The following is a 21,369-nucleotide window of genomic DNA, read 5'->3' on the forward strand; positions in this document are numbered from 1 at the left end:
AATACTGCATATTTTACCATACATGTTTTTGCCTGTATTTTCATGTTTTATTTAAGAAAGAAAATTAAGAACCAGAGAAATAGTACAGCAGATAGACCATTTGGCTTGCATATGGCCGACCTGGTTTCAATCCCCAGTACTCCAGATGGCCCCCTGAGCACTGCCAGAAGTGATCTCTAAATTCAGAGCCTGGAGTAAGCCCTGCACACTGTAGCCCAAAACAAGGAAAGAAGGAAGGAAGGGAGAGAGGGAGGGAGAAAGAGAGGGAAGGAAGGAAGGAAGGAAGGAAGGAAGGAAGGAAGGAAGGAAGGAAGGAAGGAAGGAAGGAAGGATAAGAATAGGGAATGGGAAAGGAGGGAAGGAAGAAGGGAGGGAATAAGGGAGGGAGAGAGGGAGGGAGGGAGAGAGAAAGAATTAGGAAAATTTGTATATGGTCATATGTTACTAATACTGAAATATTCTATATTTAATAAATACATTTAATTTATTATATTTTATAAAATATTTTTAATGGAAGTGTCTTTTTTTAATGATTTTCTGAAACTACAGAAAGGACTTGTTGATCTCACCAGTTTACAGAAGTCAAATCATTCACAGTCAAGATTCTGAACTTTATCTAAAGAGCGCTGAGAAACTGGTGAAATAGATATAATATATATACATATATACATATAACATATATAATGTTTGAAGGCTATACCAGCTATACCATGGCTTTCATAACTTACTCCTGGTTTTTCACTCAGGGATCACTCCTGGCAGGACATGGAAGCCATATGAAAGATTTTAAGCAGGGAAATTACCTGATCACTCTGGCAGCAGAGTGGAGAAAGGGCAGCCTCTGGCTGGTGAGGAAATTACAGAGTATAACATGGGAATAATTTCAATTCAAGATGCTGGGATTTTGGAGCCTGAGAGATAATAGAGTGGGTAAGGTGTTCTCCTACTACTCAGTTTCAGTTCCCAGCACCACATATATGGTCCCCTAAACTCTTCCAGGAGTGATCCTTGAGCTCAGAGGCAGAAATATATCCACAGGGAAACTAGGTGTTGCCCCCAAACAAAAACAAAAATGTTGAGGTCTTTGGCCACATCCAGCTGGCTCAGCACTTACTCCTGGCTCTATGCTCAGAGATCACTCCTGGAATGTTCAGGAGACCATATGGTGTGCTGGGGATAAAGTCAAGGTTGGCCCCCATGCAAAGCAAGCATCCTACCTGTTTACTATTGCTCTAGCGCCATGGTGGCTATGGATATTAACTGACCAAATAATTCACGTAATGCAGGCATTCATTTACATCTTGCAGTGGATGAAATGGAATTGTCAGGATAAAAAAATGATCACTTCTCCCCAGAAAGAGACCATCATTTAAGAAAGTAAGCCCACTAGAAACAGGCACTCAATTAAATACTGACATCTTTTTTAGATATCCATGGGAGTAAGTTTATAGGCAAAAGCAGTGTTTTCGCATTTCTTTTCCAAGTGAAAGATGTTCAAAGAATCAGTTTGCAATGTTAATGTAAAATAAGAATCTGAAGATTAAAATGCTACAAATTTGATAGTTTGTTTTCCAGTTCCACATGCTTTTTGTATTTTCCATAAGTAAGATAATAACAACAGTAGAAATGGCTGCCTAAAGCTTACGGCTGTCAACAGTACTAAGCTGTGCTAGCAGTTTGCATCCTAATTAAGCATGTTTGCACATTATTTTGCCAAAAACAATAGACCTTTTGTGTTGAATTTTTCCATGATATAAATTACATATGTGAGCTGGAAATATTCTAGGAAAGAACAATTTTTCATATGTTCAATCTTTCTTACTTAATAAACCATTTAGGCCTGTCCCTGTGGTCATTTTACTACAGACAGCATTAAGTCAAACATACTTTATTTTCTCCAAAGGTAATTTTCATTAGAGATTCCATTTTAGAAATGCAAATGTTTTTTCCCTTTACTTCTAGAGTTTTTTAAATTCTGTAGAAAGGCTGTGGGTGGTGCCATGTGCACTTCAGTTCATCAGAAGAAATGTGGAAATGTGCTCGTTTCATGATTTAGAGCAGCCTCCTTCCCTAAGGTGTGCCCTGTGCTGAATGAAAAATGCACCTTTGGGTTCAAGTGGGGAACTTAGACAGAGCTGTTTGTATTTTGAAAAGAAGAATCTCAGTAGAATTAGATCATAGTAGGATCTAATTTATGACCATTTATTTTTCAGATTCTTTCTCACTCGATCATTAGTCTTACCAATCATCCGGTAATGGAAAAGGCAAGAACATTAAAGTTTCATTAAGAAAAACTCTCCTTTCCAATAACCACTGGAGTCAAACTACAAATATATATTATCTATAAAATTCCAGGGTGTGTGACTAGATTCTGCAGTTTCAAAAGTGCTATCTTTCATTGGCAGTTTTCACAGACTCCCTGGGGATTTTGAGTTGGGGAGGAGGAGGACAAGGGGGAAGTTGGAGAGAAGAGGGCAGGGGTTCAGACACTTTCTTAAATAAACTTTAGGCCAAATCTTTCCAGCATGAACCACCCAAGTGGCTGGAAATGAGGTGCAAGTAGAGTTAGATCCTCTACAGGTTTCTTCTACTCATTCATTCCGGAAGTTATCACAGTGTATCTGGCCTGTGCCAGGCACTGTCTCACTAAGGATCAGCCCTGCCCTTATGTTAATGGAGTTTATAGTTTAATAGGGGCTGGAGCGATAGCACAGCGGGTAGGGTGTTTGCCTTGCAAGCGACCAACATGGCCGACCCGAGTTCGATTCCTCCGCCCTTCTTGGAGAGCCCAGCAAGCTACCGAGAGTATCTTGCCCACACGGCAAAGCATGGCAAGCTCCCTGTGACGTATTAGATATGCCAAACACAGTAATAACAAATGTCTCACAATGGCAACGTTACTGGGCCCGCTCGAGAAAATCGATGAACAACGGGAGGACAGTGACAGTGTCAGTGATAGTTTAATAGAGGAGATAGAAAACAACAAATCAGAGTTGTGGCACCCATGCCAAGTGCAATGAAAAATAACTCTCAACCCGTGGATATTTACAACCAAGGAGCCTAATGTATGTATACCAAGGGGTAGGTGAGGCAAAAAAGCAAGATAAGATTCTATAGGGAAGTTCTGTGGAAAGACCTTTTTTAAGAGCCATCCTTAGTCTGAGCTTCAAGGGTGACAATTAGCTAGGTCAGAATGAAGAGCATGAGTAGAACCCAGGCAGGCAGAGCAGGCAGGGTAGATGACAACCTTGACACAGATGCTTGAGAACCCAGAAGATAAAAGAATCAGAAGGGTGTGGAGGAGGAGGAAGAAGAAACTGCAGAAAGTAACTGGGCCCAGATGACTTTGGCATAAACTAGAGTGGATGATCATTTTTTAGTGATTTGATTGAGGGGGGTTGTCGAACAAGCAGTTACATAAGTGGAACTAAATGGGCATGGGAAAGTTTCATTTATAGAGGAAGTCCAGAAGTGGAATCTTATGAAATAAACTTTGTTCAAAGACTTCTTCTTGATCATCTGCCTACCTTTATATCAAAACATCTCAGTATGTCCTTGCCCTGACTTATCAACCTTCAGAATTTTGTTTTGGGAACCTGGTTTGTTAGTTTTCCTTGGGGTCAATTCCTTTATTGAGACAAGGAATAGATGGAGCATGCCAAAACACAAAAATTGTACTAGGTTCCCAATGAAAAATATTAATACCTTCCTACATTTTTATGATAATAGTGACATAATTGAATCTCCAAGGTATTATCTACCCCTATAGATAGATAGTGCCTATATTTTATATGGACATATATGTATTTAAATATTTTACATATGTGTCCATAAAGACAGAGATTTGTATGTAGATAGAAATATATATAATAACTAATCAAATGATAAATGCCATGTTTAAACCCTAACCAATTTTGACATTTTTGTACGTTATAATGAAGGCTAGGTAGGTAAAATTATTTTAAATTATTTTATATTTCATAGCACTTTAAAGAACAGATAGCTTAGGGGGGAAAGGGAATTTTCATGGCTATTTTCTGAATGGCTACATTTAGATGCTGAGCTTTTAACAAGACTTTGATTTCATTCCAAAGCCCAGAGTCCTGTAAGGATAGCATCTTGGGAATACTCTACATTCCTTACAGAATGCTTATCAATTAAACCATCTCATTTTAGCCGGTGACCTTTTGTGGAGTGAAGAGCTAGCATTTCCCCAAATTATCTCACATGAAGAGAAGACAAACACTGTAATAGATTCTGCTGATAGCTGTAAAGAGGAAACAACTGTATTTTTTTAATTAAGCTTCAACAGCAGGTATTTTCACTGGTGTACTAACATCATGATCCCTTGGCATGGCAGGGAGGAGAATTCTTTGGTTAAAGTTTATGAACAAAACAACCAAAGAGAACCAAGATTAGAGAAAATGAAAGGTGTATATACTGAGAGCTGGCTCTCCTCCTAGGTGATTTGACCCTACTAAAACTAACAGTGACTTCAATGAAAATTTCTGCTATTAAAAAACAGAGGCAGTTTACTCTCACTCAAGCTACCTTCTGGTTCAGTTACCAGGAGGCAACTATGGTTTAAATACACCACCTGATTTTCAAGATGTGCCAGCTGTGTGAAAGGCATTGGTGAGCTGTTATTATTATTTGCCTTGTGGCTGCTACCAGATGCTTAACAAGACCAAATACAAACCCCCAGTATTTGTTCTGAGTCCTCGGTTCTTTCTGTCATCTGTTGTTATAAGGAAGACTGATAGAGCATTTATTAAACAACTATGATGTGTCAGCCTCTGTGTATTCAGAAAGATGACAGTCACACGGCTTAGACCTTCCCTTAAGCAGACTTTGGAGAATTTTTCATGAATAGCAGCAGAATCTGTTGTCCATCCCCACTAGATCATGCTAAAGACTAGACTTGTGCTCTTGATCATAGTTCTATATTTCTTCTTGGGGCTGTAAGATTGAAAAAAATCTTTGTAAAAATCTATCTAGAGTTCCTTTACACTTCACTTAATGAAATGATTTTTGTTATCTCTGCAGTCATTTTTTTCTTTTATAGATGCATCAGATTGATCAATGCCAGTATCAGAACTGAACACAGGGGCTGGAGAGATATTACAGTGGGTAGGGTGCTTGCTTTGTATGTGGCTGACCTGGGTCTGATCCTCAGCAGCACATATGGTTCCCTGAACCAACCAAAAGTGAGCCTTGAGTACAGAGTCAGGAGTAATCCCTAAGAACTGCATAGTGTGCCCCCTTACCCCCCCAAAGAGAACTAAACACAATACTACAGTTTCCAGTTGATCAATTCTTCAAGACACTAGGATTAATCCTTCCTGTTATCTGAACAAACACCTTGCTTAATGCAGTCAAAGAATGTATAGGAATGTATTGTTGGGAAGTTTCTCAGGGACAGGTAGGAAGAGGAAACGGGTGTTGGTTTAGGATGTTTGCATGTTCCAAGATGCTACCATGTAAAATTCTTTATGGACAATTGAAATCCCACATTACATGACCTGTGGACAGTTAAAGTCTCTCTCATATTACATTTACACAGGTTGCATTCACTGTGCACAAGTTTCATCTTCTAAGTGCAATCCATTGACTGTGAAGATCAATTTTAATGTGTAGTGTTTCATCTGTCATTCTAACTTCCTCTTCAGTCTTTCTCACCAAATCCCATGAGCAGGCCTTCCAAGTCTTCACCCAGGTTCATCCAGCTGCTTTTCAGACAGCCACATGAACACATTTTTAGCAGAACTACTTTGTTTAGCCAGATGAGAATCCCTCCAGCAATACTCTCATCCACGCTTCATTGATGGTCTTATTAATTCAATGTCTTTTAGTTAGGATAGCATAACATGAGAGGCTTTTTTAAGTGGTTTTCTGGAATCAAGGTGTTCAGAATGATTTAAAAAATGAAGTATTCAAAAACTTAGTACTAGAGTGGATTTTTTGCAGTTTTTAAATGTGGAAATGCATCAGGAATTTCAGATTTCTACCACCTCTTGCTTGCAGTCTTGAGGAAACGAAAGATGTTCTCATGACCACTCTTTAAACTATTGGTGTTCGCTCTCAAGAGACAGCTTGCCTTGCATACAATCAATCTGGGTTCATTCTTGAGAATTCCATACGGTACTCTGAGCACTGCCAGCAATGATTCCTGAATGAAGATCCAGGAGTAAATCCTGAGCATTTCTGTATATGAATATGCCTCCCCTCCCCCCCAAAAAAATGTCTATCAAGGTAGCAGGGATGGAGTATGGGAACACAGGTAGAGGAAAGTGGACATTGGTGGTGGGACTGGTGTTATAATATGGCTGTGTTATATGTCTAAAACCAACTATAGGGGGCTGGAGTGATAGCACAGAGGGTAGGGTGTTTGCCTTGCATGTGGCCGACCCAGGTTCGATTTCCAGCATCCCATATGGTCCCCTGAGCACCGCCAGGAGTAATTCCTGAGTGCAAAGCCAGGAGTAACCCCTGACCATCGCTGGGCATGACCCAAAAAGCAAACGAATAAATAAATAAATAAATAAATAACCAACTATCATGGGTTATGATGCCAACAACAGGTCAATTTGTACCTGTGAGGGGAGTGCATCAGCAGCCTGATGGGCCTTCAGAATTCCAGATACCCCCAAATTGCTGCTGTGCCTTTGGCCAGACCCCAAAAACTTGGGGCAAAGTTTACCAAGAAAGTAAACGGTCAAAAGTTAGGTATGTGGGAGACACACCCACAAACCACCTCTGGCACAGCTATATAATTGGAGGCATGGCCTCTCTGGTTCCTGATCGAACTGCTTAATGGCCATGATCCCAAAAACTCAGATTAGATTAATTGCAAGTACTTATTGTATTAAGAGTTAACTATTTTGAATCATATGATCCCATTTCTGATTGGGATTTTTGTTGAATTGTTAGAAGCTTTTAAATATTATATTCACCAACATTTTTTTTTGCTTTTTGGGTCACACTCGGCGATGCTCAGGGGTTACTCCTGGCTCATGCACTCAGGAATTACTCCTGGCAGTGCTCGGGGGACCATATGGGATGCTGGGAATTGAACCTGGGTCGGCCATGTTGGCTGTGTGCAAGGCAAATGCCCTACCCACTGTGCCATCGTTCCAGCCCCTCACCAACATTTTGAGGTCACTTCTTCATGTCACTTGTAAAGCTATATGTAGACTATCTATAAATAACATGTCCTGTCAGGGAAACTCTTTGATCTTCTAAAGAAGGGCTGATAAGCTCCTCTCTTTAGCTCTTCACTCATGCAAAAATCACAGTATGATAGAAATTGCAGAACAGTTCTTTCAAGACACTGAATATTAATTCTAACTTATTAGCTAGTTATGTCTCTGGCATACTATATCTTCTCTTTGTTGCAGTGTTCTTGTTAATTAAAAGCAATCTTAACATCAGTCTTAAAATTTTTGCAGAGAAATTATGTAATTATTGGGGGGATGGAGGTTTAAGGCACTTGCCTTGCATGGAGCCCTCTCCAATTTGATCTCCAGCCTGACAAAGCACTACAGGAGTGATCCCCAAGCATTTCAAGTCCCCACACCAGCAAAACTTGGATTTTGTATTGCTATCACAAAATAAGATCAATGCATGTAATAATATTTCAGTTTTAGTTTAGTTATATATCCTTTATTTTATGAAAAAAATGTATCATATTTAGAGGAAAAGACATGCTCATTCATAGATAGGGAAATAGTACCTCAAGATAAATATTATGAAGAGTTTGGTTTTTGACTATGAGGAATAAAGTTCTATTTCAGATATATATATGGATGAATGGATGAATGCATATGCAGGGGTAGAGTGTTGGCCACACCCATCAGGTCTTGGGCGGTATTCCCACTTTTGTGTTTGGGAGTCACTCTGGCAGTCTCAGGGTCTTGTTTGGTTCTAAAGATCAAATCTGAGCCTCCTACATGTGAAGCATAAGTTCAGTCTGTTGAACTATCTCTACAACCCTTTTTTTTATCCTGATGGGCTACATCCAAATTGGTCAATGTTCATTTTTTCCCTCAAAATTAATTTTTTAATCTTATTGTGATACAGCCACTTAACATGAGCTCTACTCAAAAACTCTAAGTATATAGTGAATTTTTGTTTCATAAAAGATAAAATGTTTTGTAGAAAATCTCTAAAAATATCTTCTTGGTGTTGATTGTTTTAGATACTTTGGAGTTGATTGTTTTAGATACTTCATATAAGTGGAATCGTGTAGTAATTAGTATTCTGTGACTCACTTATTTCACTTAAGAGATTGGTCTCATGGGGGGTCGCCTGATAGTACAATGGGTAGGACACTTTGCCTTGAATGTGGTTGATGTGGTTTCAATAACCCAGAATCACATATGATCTCCCAAGACTCATCAGGTCATTAGAAGTAATTCCTGTCTGCAGAGCTAGGAGAAACCCCTGAACACAGGTGTGTATCCCCCCAAAATAGCTACATCCATGTTGTCACACTTTGAAGAATATTCTTCTGAAAGACTGAATGGTGTATATACAGATATATATTTGTGTATATGTGTATATATACATATATTTATTTATACATAGATATAAACATAGTCTATGTAGATATATCTGCATATATCTACATAGACTATGTTTTCTTTGTACATTCATCTGTCAAGATTGTTTCCAAAATTTCACTATCATGATTAGTGCTACAATGTACCCAGAGTGCTATGATATTTTCAAGATCCTGATTTTAGTTATTTGTTAAACACCAGAAGTGGAATTTGCAGATCATACAGTCCTTATGTGGGGGGTTGTGTTATTTTTGTTTCGGGGTGTGTAGTAGCTATGTGTGTTTGTTTAGATTTGGGGAACATGCCTGGCAGTACTCCAAGGCTTACCCCTGGCTCTAAATTCAAGGATCACTTCCTAGAGGTGTTTGGGGAACCATATGGATACAGGGATGAAACCTAGTTTGAATGTATGTAAGGCAAGTGCCCTCCCCTCTGTTCTTTTTTTTTTTAATTGAATCACTGTGAGATGCAGTTAGAAAACTTTCATGTTTGAATTTCAGTATACAGTGATCAAACACCCATCTCTCCACCAGTGCACATTTTCCACCACCAATGTCCCCAGTATCCCCCCCGTCCCCATCACAACCCTTTCACTTCCTCTATGACAGACAATTTCCCCCATACTCTCTCTTTCTACTTTTGGGCATTATGTTTTGCAATTTAGATACTGAGAGGCTATCATGTTTTCTCCTTTATCTACTTTCAGCACACATTTCCCATCCTGAACAATCCTTCCAACAATTATTGACTTAGTGATCCCTTCTCTACTCCAGATGCCTTCTCCCCCAGCTCATGAGACAGACTTCCAACAATAGAGTGATATTCCTGGCCTTTGTTTCTACTCTCCTTGGGTGTCAGTCTCATATTATGTTATTTTATATTCCACAAGTGAGTGCAGTCATTCTATGCCTGTTCCTCTCTTTCTGACTCATTTCACTTAGCATGATACGCTCCATGACCATCCACTTATAAGCAAATTTCATGGCTTCATCTTTCCTAACAGCCGTATAGTATTCCATTGTATAGATGTAGCAAGGTTTTTTAACCAGTCATCTATTCTCAGGAACTCTGCTTATTTCCAGATTCCGGCTATTGTAAACAGTGCTGCAATGAACATACAGGTGCAGATGTCATTTCTGCTGTGCTTTTTTGTATCCTTGAGATATATTCCCAGAAGTAGTATTGTGATCCCCTCTGTTCTAGCTCTCAAATCGAACCCTATGTTTAATTTTTTGAGGATTTCTAGCTCGTGATATTTTTATGTTTATCTTTTTTAGAGAACATCTTAGCAAATGTGCATTTCTCACAAATTCAGTACAATTGCTGTAGAAAAATCAACTGGGGTTCTGAGTACCCATTCACAGTTGATCTCAACAGTTGATCTCACTACCTCCACTACCCAGCCGCCACCACACTCCAGGAGCTTTCCGGACCCACGTGGCAGCTCCGGCCGAGACTCACGCATGACTGAAGACCCACAGAACAAGATAAGCGGAACTCTCTGAGACCTTGGACTCCAGGCTCGGTGGACCAAGGGACAGAGATCCTCTGCTTGCTTCCACCAATCACAGGTGACAAAGGGATTCTGATCAGGAGCCCCACCCTACCCTGCCCCATCTGCTTCCACCAACCACCCAGGGATCAGATTGCGCACGCACAGAAGACCCACCCTACCCCTACCGGGACCAGATAAATACCCCACTGGCAGACACTACCGACACTACCTCCACTACCCAGCCGCCACCACACTCCAGGACGCTTTCCGGACCCGCGCGGCTGCTAACACTAAATACCCATTTTCCGGAATTGTTGTACCATATTTGATAGGGTTCAAATATGGTAACACCTACGAGAGCGATTAGAGGTTGCCCCAAAAGCCTCTATTCCTCTCGGAAAGACTGGCAAGCTACCAAGAGTATTCCGCCCGCACGGAAGAGCCTGACAAGCTATCCGTTGTGTATTCGATATGCCAAAACCAGTAGCTACAACTGGTCTCATTCACCTGACCCTGAAGGCTTCACCGACATGGCAGCACTGAGAAGATGAGAAAGGAAAGGCCGATAAAATCTCAAGGCCGAACTAGGCTGCCACAACAAAGGAAGACAAAAATGATCGTCTGTACTTTCAATGCATGTATGCTAGCATCAGATGCACCCATCGAGGTCCTGATGGTACAAGCGTGAATGATCAAGTACGACATCATTGGTCTGACCGAGACAAGAAGACACGAATCTCACCATGCCGTTTTCGACACTGGAGAAGAATTGTTCCTCAGAACATGCAATAAAAGAGGTGTCCGAGGCGTCGGTGTCCTTGTCAACACAAACTTGGCCATGAGCATTGATTCATTCAAATGCCTAACAACCCGAATCGGACATTTACATTTGAATAAATGTGGCTCACTGCCGGCAGTTTCTATCTTCGTTGTCTATGCACCAACATCTCATTATGATGAAAGAGAAATCGAGAAGTTCTACATGGAGCTGGAGAAGTTCTATAAAGAAGACCATACCTTCTACAAGATCATCCTGGGTGATTTTAATGCCAAGATAGGACCGAGAAGATCAGCTGAAGAACTTCACATCGGGACCCATGGCCTAGAATGGAACGAACAGGGTGAGAGACTGTCTGATTTCATCATGTTGACAAAGACCATCCATGGTAACTCACAGTTCCAGAAGGCAGAATCTAAACATTGGACATGGGAGTCTCCCATTGGACCATTCCACAACGAAATAGACCACATCATATTCAATCGACGGTTTTGCCTGACTGATGTCGCTGTTGTCCCAAAATTCTGAACGGGATCGGACCACCGTCTCCTTCATGCAAAATTCTACTTCACAGAGCGGGGAGAAAGCGCTGCAAAGTTGAAAAAGAGAACTCCCAGAACGACCACAAACTGGGAGCTCTTTGGCACTATTGTGGCAACATGGGAAGATGCCATTGTTGACAACATTGACGAGGAATACGATCGACTGGTTCAGCACCTCCATGAATGTGCGAGGAACGCCAAGAGAGAGATAGCCACAAAAAAAGCCTGTCTTCGAAAACTCTTGAGCTTATTCGCCAGCGTGGTTTGGCACATGCCTCAGGCAACCGCAAGCTAACGTCCGAGCTCGCAAAGCAGTGCAGAGATGCGATCAAGGAAGACCTCAAAGAGAGAAGAGCAGAAGTGCTGGTAGATGCGGCAGAAGCTGGGAAAAGTATTCGTAACGCCCGTCTGTCCTTTGCCAACTACAAGACCAAGATGACTGCCCTCTGACGTCCTGATGGATCCATCACATCCTCCAGAACGACAATGGAGAAGATTATCCATGACTTCTACTCAAATCTCTTCGATAGCCATGTCCACCTGCCAACATACCAAATTCCACAGGATGGATTTGTCGTTCTCAATGTTCTCCCTTTCAAAATCTGACACGCCATTTCGTCGGTAAAGAAACGAACAACACCGGGCCCAGACAAGGTCAGACGTGAACACCTGAAGAACCTGCCGTCAGTACTCATCAATACACTGGCTCGGCTCTTCACATGCTACCTGTCTGAATGCAAGGTTACATCCCAATGGAAAACCAGCAGGACCGTACTACTGTTCAAGAAGGGAGACATCCATGACATTGGCAACTATCGCCCGATCTGCCTATTGTCTGTCATCTACAAGTTGTTCACTCGAGTCATCCTAAATAGGATTGGCAGAACACTAGATGAAGGACAACCATGCGAGCAAGCAGGGTTCCGCAAAGGATTCAGCACCATCGACCATATCCACACAATAACCAAGCTCATTGTGGTTTCTCAAGAGTTCAAGATGCCGCTCTGTTTAAAATTCATTGATTTAAAGAAGGCCTTTGATTCTGTTGAGACAGAAGCGGTCATTGAAGCCCTAGCCAATCAGGGCATTCAAGCCCAATACATCAAGATCCTCCGTGAGCTGTATTGCGGATTCACTACCAGGATCTCACCATTCTACAAAGAAGTAATCATTGATGTCAAGAGAGGGGTTCGGCAGGGTGATACCATTTCACCGAAACTCTTCAGCGCTACCCTCGAGAACATCATGCGACGACTGGAATGGGAAGGAATGGGAGTGAAGATAGATGGTCGGCAACTACACCACCTCCGCTTTGCTGATGACATTGTTTTAATAACACCAAACATCAGCCAAGTGGCACAAATGCTGGCCGACTTTGACCGTGAGTGTGGAAAGGTAGGACTACAGCTGAATCTTACAAAGACAATGTTTATGAGAAACAGCCTCGTTCCTGACGCCCCATTCGCTCTCAACGGAATGACCATCTCCGAATGCAACAGCTATGTGTACCTAAGTCGAGAAGTCAACATGAGAAATGACCTGGCACCCGAGCTGCGCAGGAGGAAGAGAGCGGCTTGGAACGCCTTCAAGAACATCGAAGAAATAACTAAGAGGATGAAGAACCTCTGGCTCTGGGCACATCTCTTTGATTCCACTGTTCTTCCTGCATTAACATATGCCTCAGAGACCTGGGCCCTATGCAAACAGGATGAGAATGCTATTCAGGTCTCCCAAAGAGGAATTGAAAGAGCTATGCTTGGAATATCACGTTTCACTCAAATGAGAGAAAGAATCCAGAGTTCTGACATCCATTGACGATCAAGAATCAGGGACGCTGTCTCGTTTGCCAAGGTGTCAAAAATCAGATGGGCTGGTCACGTAATGAGATATAAAGACGACTGCTGGACTAGAGCTGTTACCGACTGGATTCCACAGGATGTCAAAAGACCGCGTGGCCGCCCACCTACCAGATGGTCAGACTTCTTCATCAAGATCATGAACGATGCTCTCTCTTCTCTGGAAAGAAAGATGGCGGCCGCATGGAAGCCTTGTGGACAGCAGGTATGAACCGGGGGTGTGGGGACGACTAAAACCTCATGGGAAGGGGGGCGTTCTGGTCTGTCCTTCACGCCCTACCGAGGCCACCAGTTGCTCCCCACGAGCGGCTCTCCAGCACGGCCACAGCCCCAGAAGCACAAGGACTTAATGCAGAACCCAGCAGCTTGGAGCAGAAAAGTGAAAGGACTATGCGTTAATCCAGGCCATCATGTCTGCCCGGAGGGGAAAGGGTGTTGCCCCATTCACCCTCTCCTCTCTGGAAAGAAAGATGGCGGCCTCATGGGAGCCTTGTGGACAGCAGGTATGAGCCAGGGGTGTGGGGACGACTAAAGCCTCATGGGAAGGGGGGCGTTTCGGTTCGTCCGTCACGCCCTACCGAGGTCTCCAGTTGCCCCTCACGAGTGGCTCTCTGGCACGGCCACGACTCCAGAGCACAGAAACCAATTTCTTAATTATCTGACTTTCAGTAGAAATACTTCCAGGGTTAATAAGTAAAATAGCAGAAATCCAAAACCAACATTTAATTCTTGAACCCAGCTGTAGAAAGCAAATCACTTCGCAATGCTTTTTCAGCATGTCTGATTTGGGGGTGGTAAACTCTAAATAATAGTGGTGAATCTTTTATTGAAACAATGAATCTAATCAAAGCAGATAGAGTGTTAACTAGAATTCATCTGCCTCACAGGGACTGGGAGGGGTGGGGGTGGGGTTTTATTGGGGTTCTTCATGGTAAAAAATAAGTATTGGTAAAGGGAAATGTGTTTGATATTTGCATGACTGAGACCTAAACCTGAAAGCTTTGTAACTTTTCCCACAGTGATTCAATAAATAAATAAATTATAAAAAAAAAATCATGAACGATCGGTTTGAGGCTCTTCATGTTCCCAGAGCGAACAGATGCCATTGGGCTACACTAGCACGCGACAGGGACAAATGGAGACGTTACTGGCGCCCGCTCGAGCAAATCTATGACTAATGGGAAGTTAAGTGATTAAGTGATCTTTTTTAGACACCTGTATATTGTGTCCTAGTGAGATCACCAATTTTATTTATTTATTTTTATTTATTAGACCCTCCTCTCCCAGCTGTCATCAGAGCAACTTCCAAGGCAGGTGGTGCTATTTTCTAGCAATTCTGTATCTCTCAGATCACCTGGGAGGGGTCACCCATTGGATGTCTTCTGTGCCACAGCCATTAGAGAGGCTCTTGTCTCCTCTTTCCACACAATTTTCCTAAAATTTTCAGTCTTCTCCAGGATTGTCTGCCCTCCAAAACTTGTCTGTAAACTATCAAGAACCCATTTGAATCCACAAAATTAACTTTTCCTTTCCTTGTAAATCTGTAATAACGATCCTAATTTTTTTAAATAATCCTAATTTTTGAAGCAAATGGTAGCCTCTTTCTACAAGGACCCTGGCATCCATGATTTGTAAAGCTCCCATGAGATTCTAATACACAGCTGGATTTGGAGATCTCTATGGGAGTGTATATTGTGCTGGCAAACAAATAGAAATTCAGGTTCAGTACATATTCCTACCAGTGAACACTGTGATGCTCAAAGACTACCAGCTTGCGTCTCGAACAGTTTCTCAGCACAATGAACTTTATTCAGTGCCTTAGCTGACACTCCATCCCCCGTGCTGATCCCTAAGTAGATAGAGGATGTATGCTTGTCAAGATACCCAGAAATTCCCAAAAGGATAGTGTACATTCAAGTCATCATCTCACACTTGCTTTTAATTGAAAAAGAAAAGAAGCTTTGCTGTGTCAGAGGTGTGAAAGACACTGCATGGTGCATAGTGTCCATAGAAAACAGAGTAGATAATAATACTATACATCTCTGAGAGGGTTACACACTCACAGCACATTTTTTTGGTATTTATTTCTTTTATTGAATCACCATGAGATTGTTACAAGCTTTCATGTTTGGATTACAATCACACTATGATCAAACACTCATCCCTCCACCAGTGCACATTCCCCACCATCAATCTCCAAAGTATACATCCCCTTTCCCACCCTCCCCCTGCCTCCATGGCAGACAAAATTCCCCATACTCTCTACTTTTGGGCATTATGATTTGCAAAACAGATACTGAGAGATTATCATGTTTGGTCCATTATCTATTTTCAGCACATCTCCCATTATCTCCCATCTCCAGCCATCATTTTCTTAGTGATCCCTTCTCTATTCCAGCTGCCTTCTCCCCTCTGCTCATGAGGCAGGCTTCCAGCTATGGAACATTCTTCCTGGCCCATGTCTCTACTGTCCCTAGGTGTGAGCCTCATGTTGTTATATTTTATTCCACAAATGAGACTCACAGCACTTTTACTGCTATTAATGTTTGTATTACTCAAAGATCAGACCAAAATGAAATAAAATGTAAAGCAGGTGTTAAAAATATTCTGTCCTCTGGAATCTGTACCATTTGGTGACTGAAGCTGATCTGACTGACTTTGACTTTATTGCGCTTTCAAGCTGCAAGTCTGTTTCTGCATCACATAGAGAAGGGTAACAGAAAAGCATTTTTCTTCCCTTATAAGTGAAGGGGGGAAATGGAGGGAGGAGGGATTATTTAAACACACCTCACTCTCTGCGTTATTTTTCCTTTTGAAGCACCCTATTGGTTTAAAACCCTGTTGTTTAAAACCCTGTTCATTTTAAACTCCTTAAAACCTGTCCGGCACCTGTATGGCCCAGATCCAAAAATTATTACCGAACCCCTTGCCTTTTATGCTTAGCCACATAGGACTTTCTACAGTGGTGTATATGGTTCTTGTTCAGTTGAAAATCTCAGAGGTTTCAGAAGTTTTCTTATCCTGTAGCAGCTGAGAGCATACAACGTTTATATCTGACCTGATATTTGTTAATTACGGAAGGTATGCCCCACAGTGGCACCCCACCATTAGTTCTCCTGCCAGAGAAAATAGCATCGTGGCACTGCCCTATAGTGTTCCTCTGTGGAGATGCTTTTGAAATATTGATTAAAAGAGAGGACAGTGAGGGACAGGGCTTCTCCATGGATAGCTTACCGTTGGTAATAACTAAGGCTGAAACATAATGAGAAGTTCCCAGCAAATTCATTATAACAAAGCATGTGAGTTCACTGGGCACAAAATAGGCTGAAGAAAAGTGACTCCCCATATGAAACCTAATTAGATACTTTGATCTCAGAAAACAGAGCAGGGAGAGTTGGAAAATCAGGCCAAAGTGAAGAACCTAAATCAAATGAAAAGAATAACTTTTCTCTTTCCCTCCCTCCCGCCCTCAACCCCAAACAGACATATCCTCCCTCCTTCCCTCATTCTTGTTCTGTATCTCTGCCTCTCTGATCCTCTCCTTTTCTTCCTTTGCAATGAAGGGGGAACGAGATTCAGAACAATGGATTGTAAATTCTTCAGCCAATTAGTCCAGCGACTTACTACTGTTTATAATGCACAGAATGTCAGAGGCTGTTTTGCTGCCTCCCCAAGTTGGTTTGTTAATAACAGGAAGCTAGCACTTCTCAGTACAGTGGATCAGCTACACGTGAAAATAAATGCAAAAAACCTGGAGGGGAATAGCAGCAGACCGAGAGTAGCCTTGATTTAATTTAACATTTGGGGGTCTACACACAAATGAGCATTTTAGTAGGCTTCATGGTGGAAGTTGCTGTCATTTGTAAAATATTCTGGCCAATTAGCTAATAGTGTGCTTGGATTTCTCCTGTTTTGATACAGTAATACTAAGTACATTGTGAAGCCCAATTATACAAATCATCCCCATATGCCATACCAGTCTTTCTTTATGAACTGTGTTTATAAATCCTGTGTGAGGAAATGTGTACTTCAGCAATTTAGACCATGTGTAAAAACATAGCCAATGGGATTGTCAAGAAAACAAGTTCCAGCCTAGGAAATCCTAATGTGTTCCGCTGGAATAACAGGAGGGTGCCGGGAGTGCACTGCTCTGCTTAAATACATATTGCTTTAGAGTGTTTCACTGAGTTAGGGGCTTCCGCTTCCCTTTCTGTTATTTTATTCTTCTTTTCTTTTAGGATCCAACCTTGGAGTTTTTGAGAAAATTTGGGATCGGTCTTCTCTCGGGCACCATCGCCTCCATCATTAACATCCCCTTTGATGTTGCCAAAAGTAGAATTCAAGGGCCTCAGCCAGTTCCCGGAGAGATCAAGTACAGAACCTGTTTGAAAACGATGGCAACAGTCTATCAGGAAGAAGGGTAACGCATTCTTGTTTTCATAAATGTGCCAGACTCCATTTAAAACCAAATCAAGCTTCCTTTCATATTGTTGGGAGCATGAAACCCATGCAAAACTGGGTGTGTGTCCCAGAACGCTGTAAAATACAAACTGCAAGAACACGAAATGAAATATTGGCAACACAGTTTTAGCTCATCAAGAAATATAATTCACCATCATACCAAATGCCCCACTGAATACTAAGCCTCTGAATTCTAAGATGAACTTTTCATTTGTCATTACTATACATAACACCTGGGCAGAAAAATGTCTTCTGACTGTAACTCAAAATATAAATGTGTTGTAAAGGGAGTTTTAAGAATTTAAAACATGTGGCTGGAGAGATAGCATAGTGGGTAGGGAGTTTGCCAACCCGGGTTCGAGTCCCAGCATCCCATATGGTCCCTTGAGCACCTGAGTGGAGAGCCAGGAGTAACCCCTGTGCATCGCCAGGTGTGACCTAAAAAGAAAAAAAAAAGAATTTAAAGCATATCTTTTTCTTACAGTTTTAAGTCTTGATTTCTGTCTCTCCATCTTTCCTCACCCAAGTGTTACTCTAAGTAAACAAGTAATATTTTGATCTAACCAACATCACATTTCCTTATGTAAGACTCAGTTTGTGGGTCTTTTAACTGCAATTACAAAAGCCATTTTTCCTTACACACAACTGCCTTAAAATTAAGCCCTATCTTGAAAGCAAAAATCATCTCACTGATGAAAGTCACATTTCTGATTGGAAAGGACCATCATAACTTGAATAATAAAGAGTTGGTTAACTGTTTTCCCTCATCCAATTTGCAGCAGAAACTATTCAGCCAGTCTGGTTTGGGATGTACATAATTTCAAAACCTTTTTTTTTTTTTTTGGTAAACTCTGGGTTACCACCTCAATAAAATCAAGGCACTACTTTATATTTTATTTTCAGTGTAAGAATGTATTTTTTTCCCTTGCCATTACAGGATTTTAGCTTTGTACAAAGGCCTGCTTCCCAAGATTATGAGGCTTGGACCAGGTAATGATGTTTTATTACTTAAATCATTCCTTCTTCATTGTTCTGGTGTTTCTTTTTTCTTTTCCCTTATGTGTTTCTGTCAGCAATACAATGAAAGTTTACCTCACTGAAAGATGAAAACCTTGAAGATACACAGATGTATATGAGAATAAAAAATACTAAAGGTGCCCATTACAAATGTTCTACCTTTGTTTATAAGGTACTATTTCTTGCCTTGCTGGAGTTGATAGAACCAAAACCTTCTTAAGTGAATAAGACAAGACCCACAGCCAGTGGGAGTTGGAGCGAGGAGATACACACATGCTGACTTCTGACTGAAGGGGAGGATATTCAATAAGGGAGGCATCAGCCCAATAAAACTTTTTCTCATGCTTCTCTTCATTTCAAAGAGAGACAGAGAACAACGTGCCTCCACGGACAGTAGGAGTCACTTGTCTTCACAATCACCTCTGGAAAGTGGCAAAACTGCAGGTTGGCACTCACTTTCCTGGGCTCTGTCAGCAAGACAGTGGATGCTCCTGGCTCAGGGCCTTCCTTCCCTTGGGAATACAGCCCACAAAAAGCCAGCTGCCATTCCCACAGGGAGAGTCAGCTGCTTCTATGTAAATAGATAAGAAAATAACTGCTGCAGACTCAACCGCCTGGGCAAATAGTCATGTATTATAAGGAACCTTGTGAGTAAGTACAGAAGTACAGGGCACACTTTTTTTTTTTAACAAGGCTACATTCATTCAGACATCTTGGAGATCTTTCCTAGAATCTTCTCTCTCTCTCTCCCTTTCCCACTTCTCCCTTTTAACACTAATCTTCCCACCACACTCACACACATGCACATTTTTTGTAGCTCCCGACCCAGTGAACCAACATTTCTACCAACCTGTAAATTTATGCTGGTAAGCATTTCATACTTTCATGTATTTAGAAAACACGTCCACAGTTCCTGATCATCTATTCCAAACTTCCTTAGCATGGGTTTTGCTCTGCATTTGCTAGTTAGACCTGCCTTCTGTTAGTCATTGGCCGTGTGAGAGGAAAAAAACCAAACCCAATAATAAAGAATATTGGTGATTTGATATAACTCTCCCTCCCTTCACCACACAGTATAAAACTTCTGGTAGACCTAGTATTAGAGTAAATCATAGCACTGTTCCTAACCCAGCTTTCTCTGAGGAGATAGGCCTAAAAGGGTGGTAACCAAGGGAGAGTTTAGCTAAAACAGTAATTGACTGGAACCTTAATTCCTAAACTCTTCAATAATCCTACCCCATGTTTTGTTAGAGGCTTAAAATGATTGGTTAGATTTTAAATTACTTTGCGAAAAGTGTCCTGAGTTTCTGTGTATTAACCCAATGGAAGGGATTAATAACAATTAATTAATTAACAGTTGACCTTACTGTTCAGGCTAAACAAAGCAGAATAACTAGAATTCTCATTCAAGAACAAGTCTTCCACTCCCATTCCAAATGGGCAACTTGCAGCAGTCTTAAAGGAAAGAAAGGTAAAGAGAAAGATAAGACCTTTTAGTTTAAGATAAGATTTTTTATTCCTTAAAGAGGGACAAACAGCAGTAAAAAAGAAATATGAATCTGGAATTTCATTGATATTTCTGGTAAAAGATCCCATCTTCTTTTTTTAATGTTCTGAGCAGCCCTATTTGATTAACAATTAGGTACCTCTTAAGAAAGGAGCATCTTTTGAGAGCAACACCAGGAGAATTACTCCATAACTTAGAGGCCAGCTGGGTATTCTAGGGGAAAGGACAATTCAGATAGAAAGGGGAACACCAAGTGGAGGGTGTTTGGAGGATCCTCCCAGGAGGGGAGATGCAGGTTGAAAGTAGACTGGGCTGAACATGTTCGCCACTCAATGCCTCTTTGGCTGATCACAGCGCCCAGGAGGAGAGAGAGAACAGGGGGGAATGCCCTGCCACAGTGGCAGGGGGGGATGGGGGGATGGGAGAATGGGGGGGGAGGGATATTATCCTGGTGGTGGAAAATGGGCACTGGTGGAGGGATGGGTATTTGATCGGGGTATGACCGAGATCCAAGCACAAAAATTTGTAAATCTACAACTGTACCTCATGTCGTTTCACTAATAAAAAAGAAAAAAAAAAAAAAAAAGAAAGGAGCATCTTTGAGTCTGTGGATTCAACTCCTAGTAGCACTAGACTGAGAATGGACCCAATTCTACAAGTTCTCGTATTACACTGTGAACAGTGAATAAGAATAAACATAGCAATTACATACATATTAACAATCCTCTCTAGCTCATCCCTTTTTTTGTTTGCCCAAACTCCGAGAGGCCTACAACAGCTGAAAGGAGACTCGTTGAGTATCTTCATGGGTTAAAAATGAAAATTACAGGCAGATAATTATCTTTGGTATATAGTTACACAAACATGTGTGGCCTGTAGATTAAAAAGAGAGAGAGCGCATATGGTAGTGTGTACAAAATAACCAAGATCAAAATCAAGTTTTATTTCTTTCCATCAGAAGTCAATCTTCTGTTCATGCAGCCAAGTCTTCTCTAAGTTGTGCTCAGATATTGTCCACATTTTGATTTTATAATATTTTTCACACAGACAAAGGGATGACTAGAGATTGTCTTAAAGGAAACAGCACATATACTACATCAAATAAAATACAAAATCATCCACATACAAATGCTTTAGGAAGACAAGGTATTC

The 21,369-nt window shown here is 41.3% G+C and overlaps 1 protein-coding gene across 2 annotated transcripts in view; it reads left to right on the plus strand.

Moving 5' to 3' along the window:
• Positions 1-21,369, plus strand: part of SLC25A21 (solute carrier family 25 member 21) — a 557,492-nt gene that overhangs the window by 533,290 nt on the left and 2,833 nt on the right. For both annotated transcript variants that reach the window (XM_056134156.1, XM_056134157.1), the window contains exons 8-9: positions 17,471-17,652; positions 18,631-18,683. In XM_056134156.1, the coding sequence (XP_055990131.1) occupies positions 17,471-17,652; positions 18,631-18,683 (235 nt within the window). The remainder of the gene's footprint in view (positions 1-17,470; positions 17,653-18,630; positions 18,684-21,369) is intronic.

This window comes from Sorex fumeus, unplaced genomic scaffold (assembly GCF_029834395.1).
Source record: "Sorex fumeus unplaced genomic scaffold, SorFum_2.1 ptg000098l, whole genome shotgun sequence".
In the NCBI taxonomy this organism is placed as follows: domain Eukaryota; kingdom Metazoa; phylum Chordata; class Mammalia; order Eulipotyphla; family Soricidae; genus Sorex; species Sorex fumeus.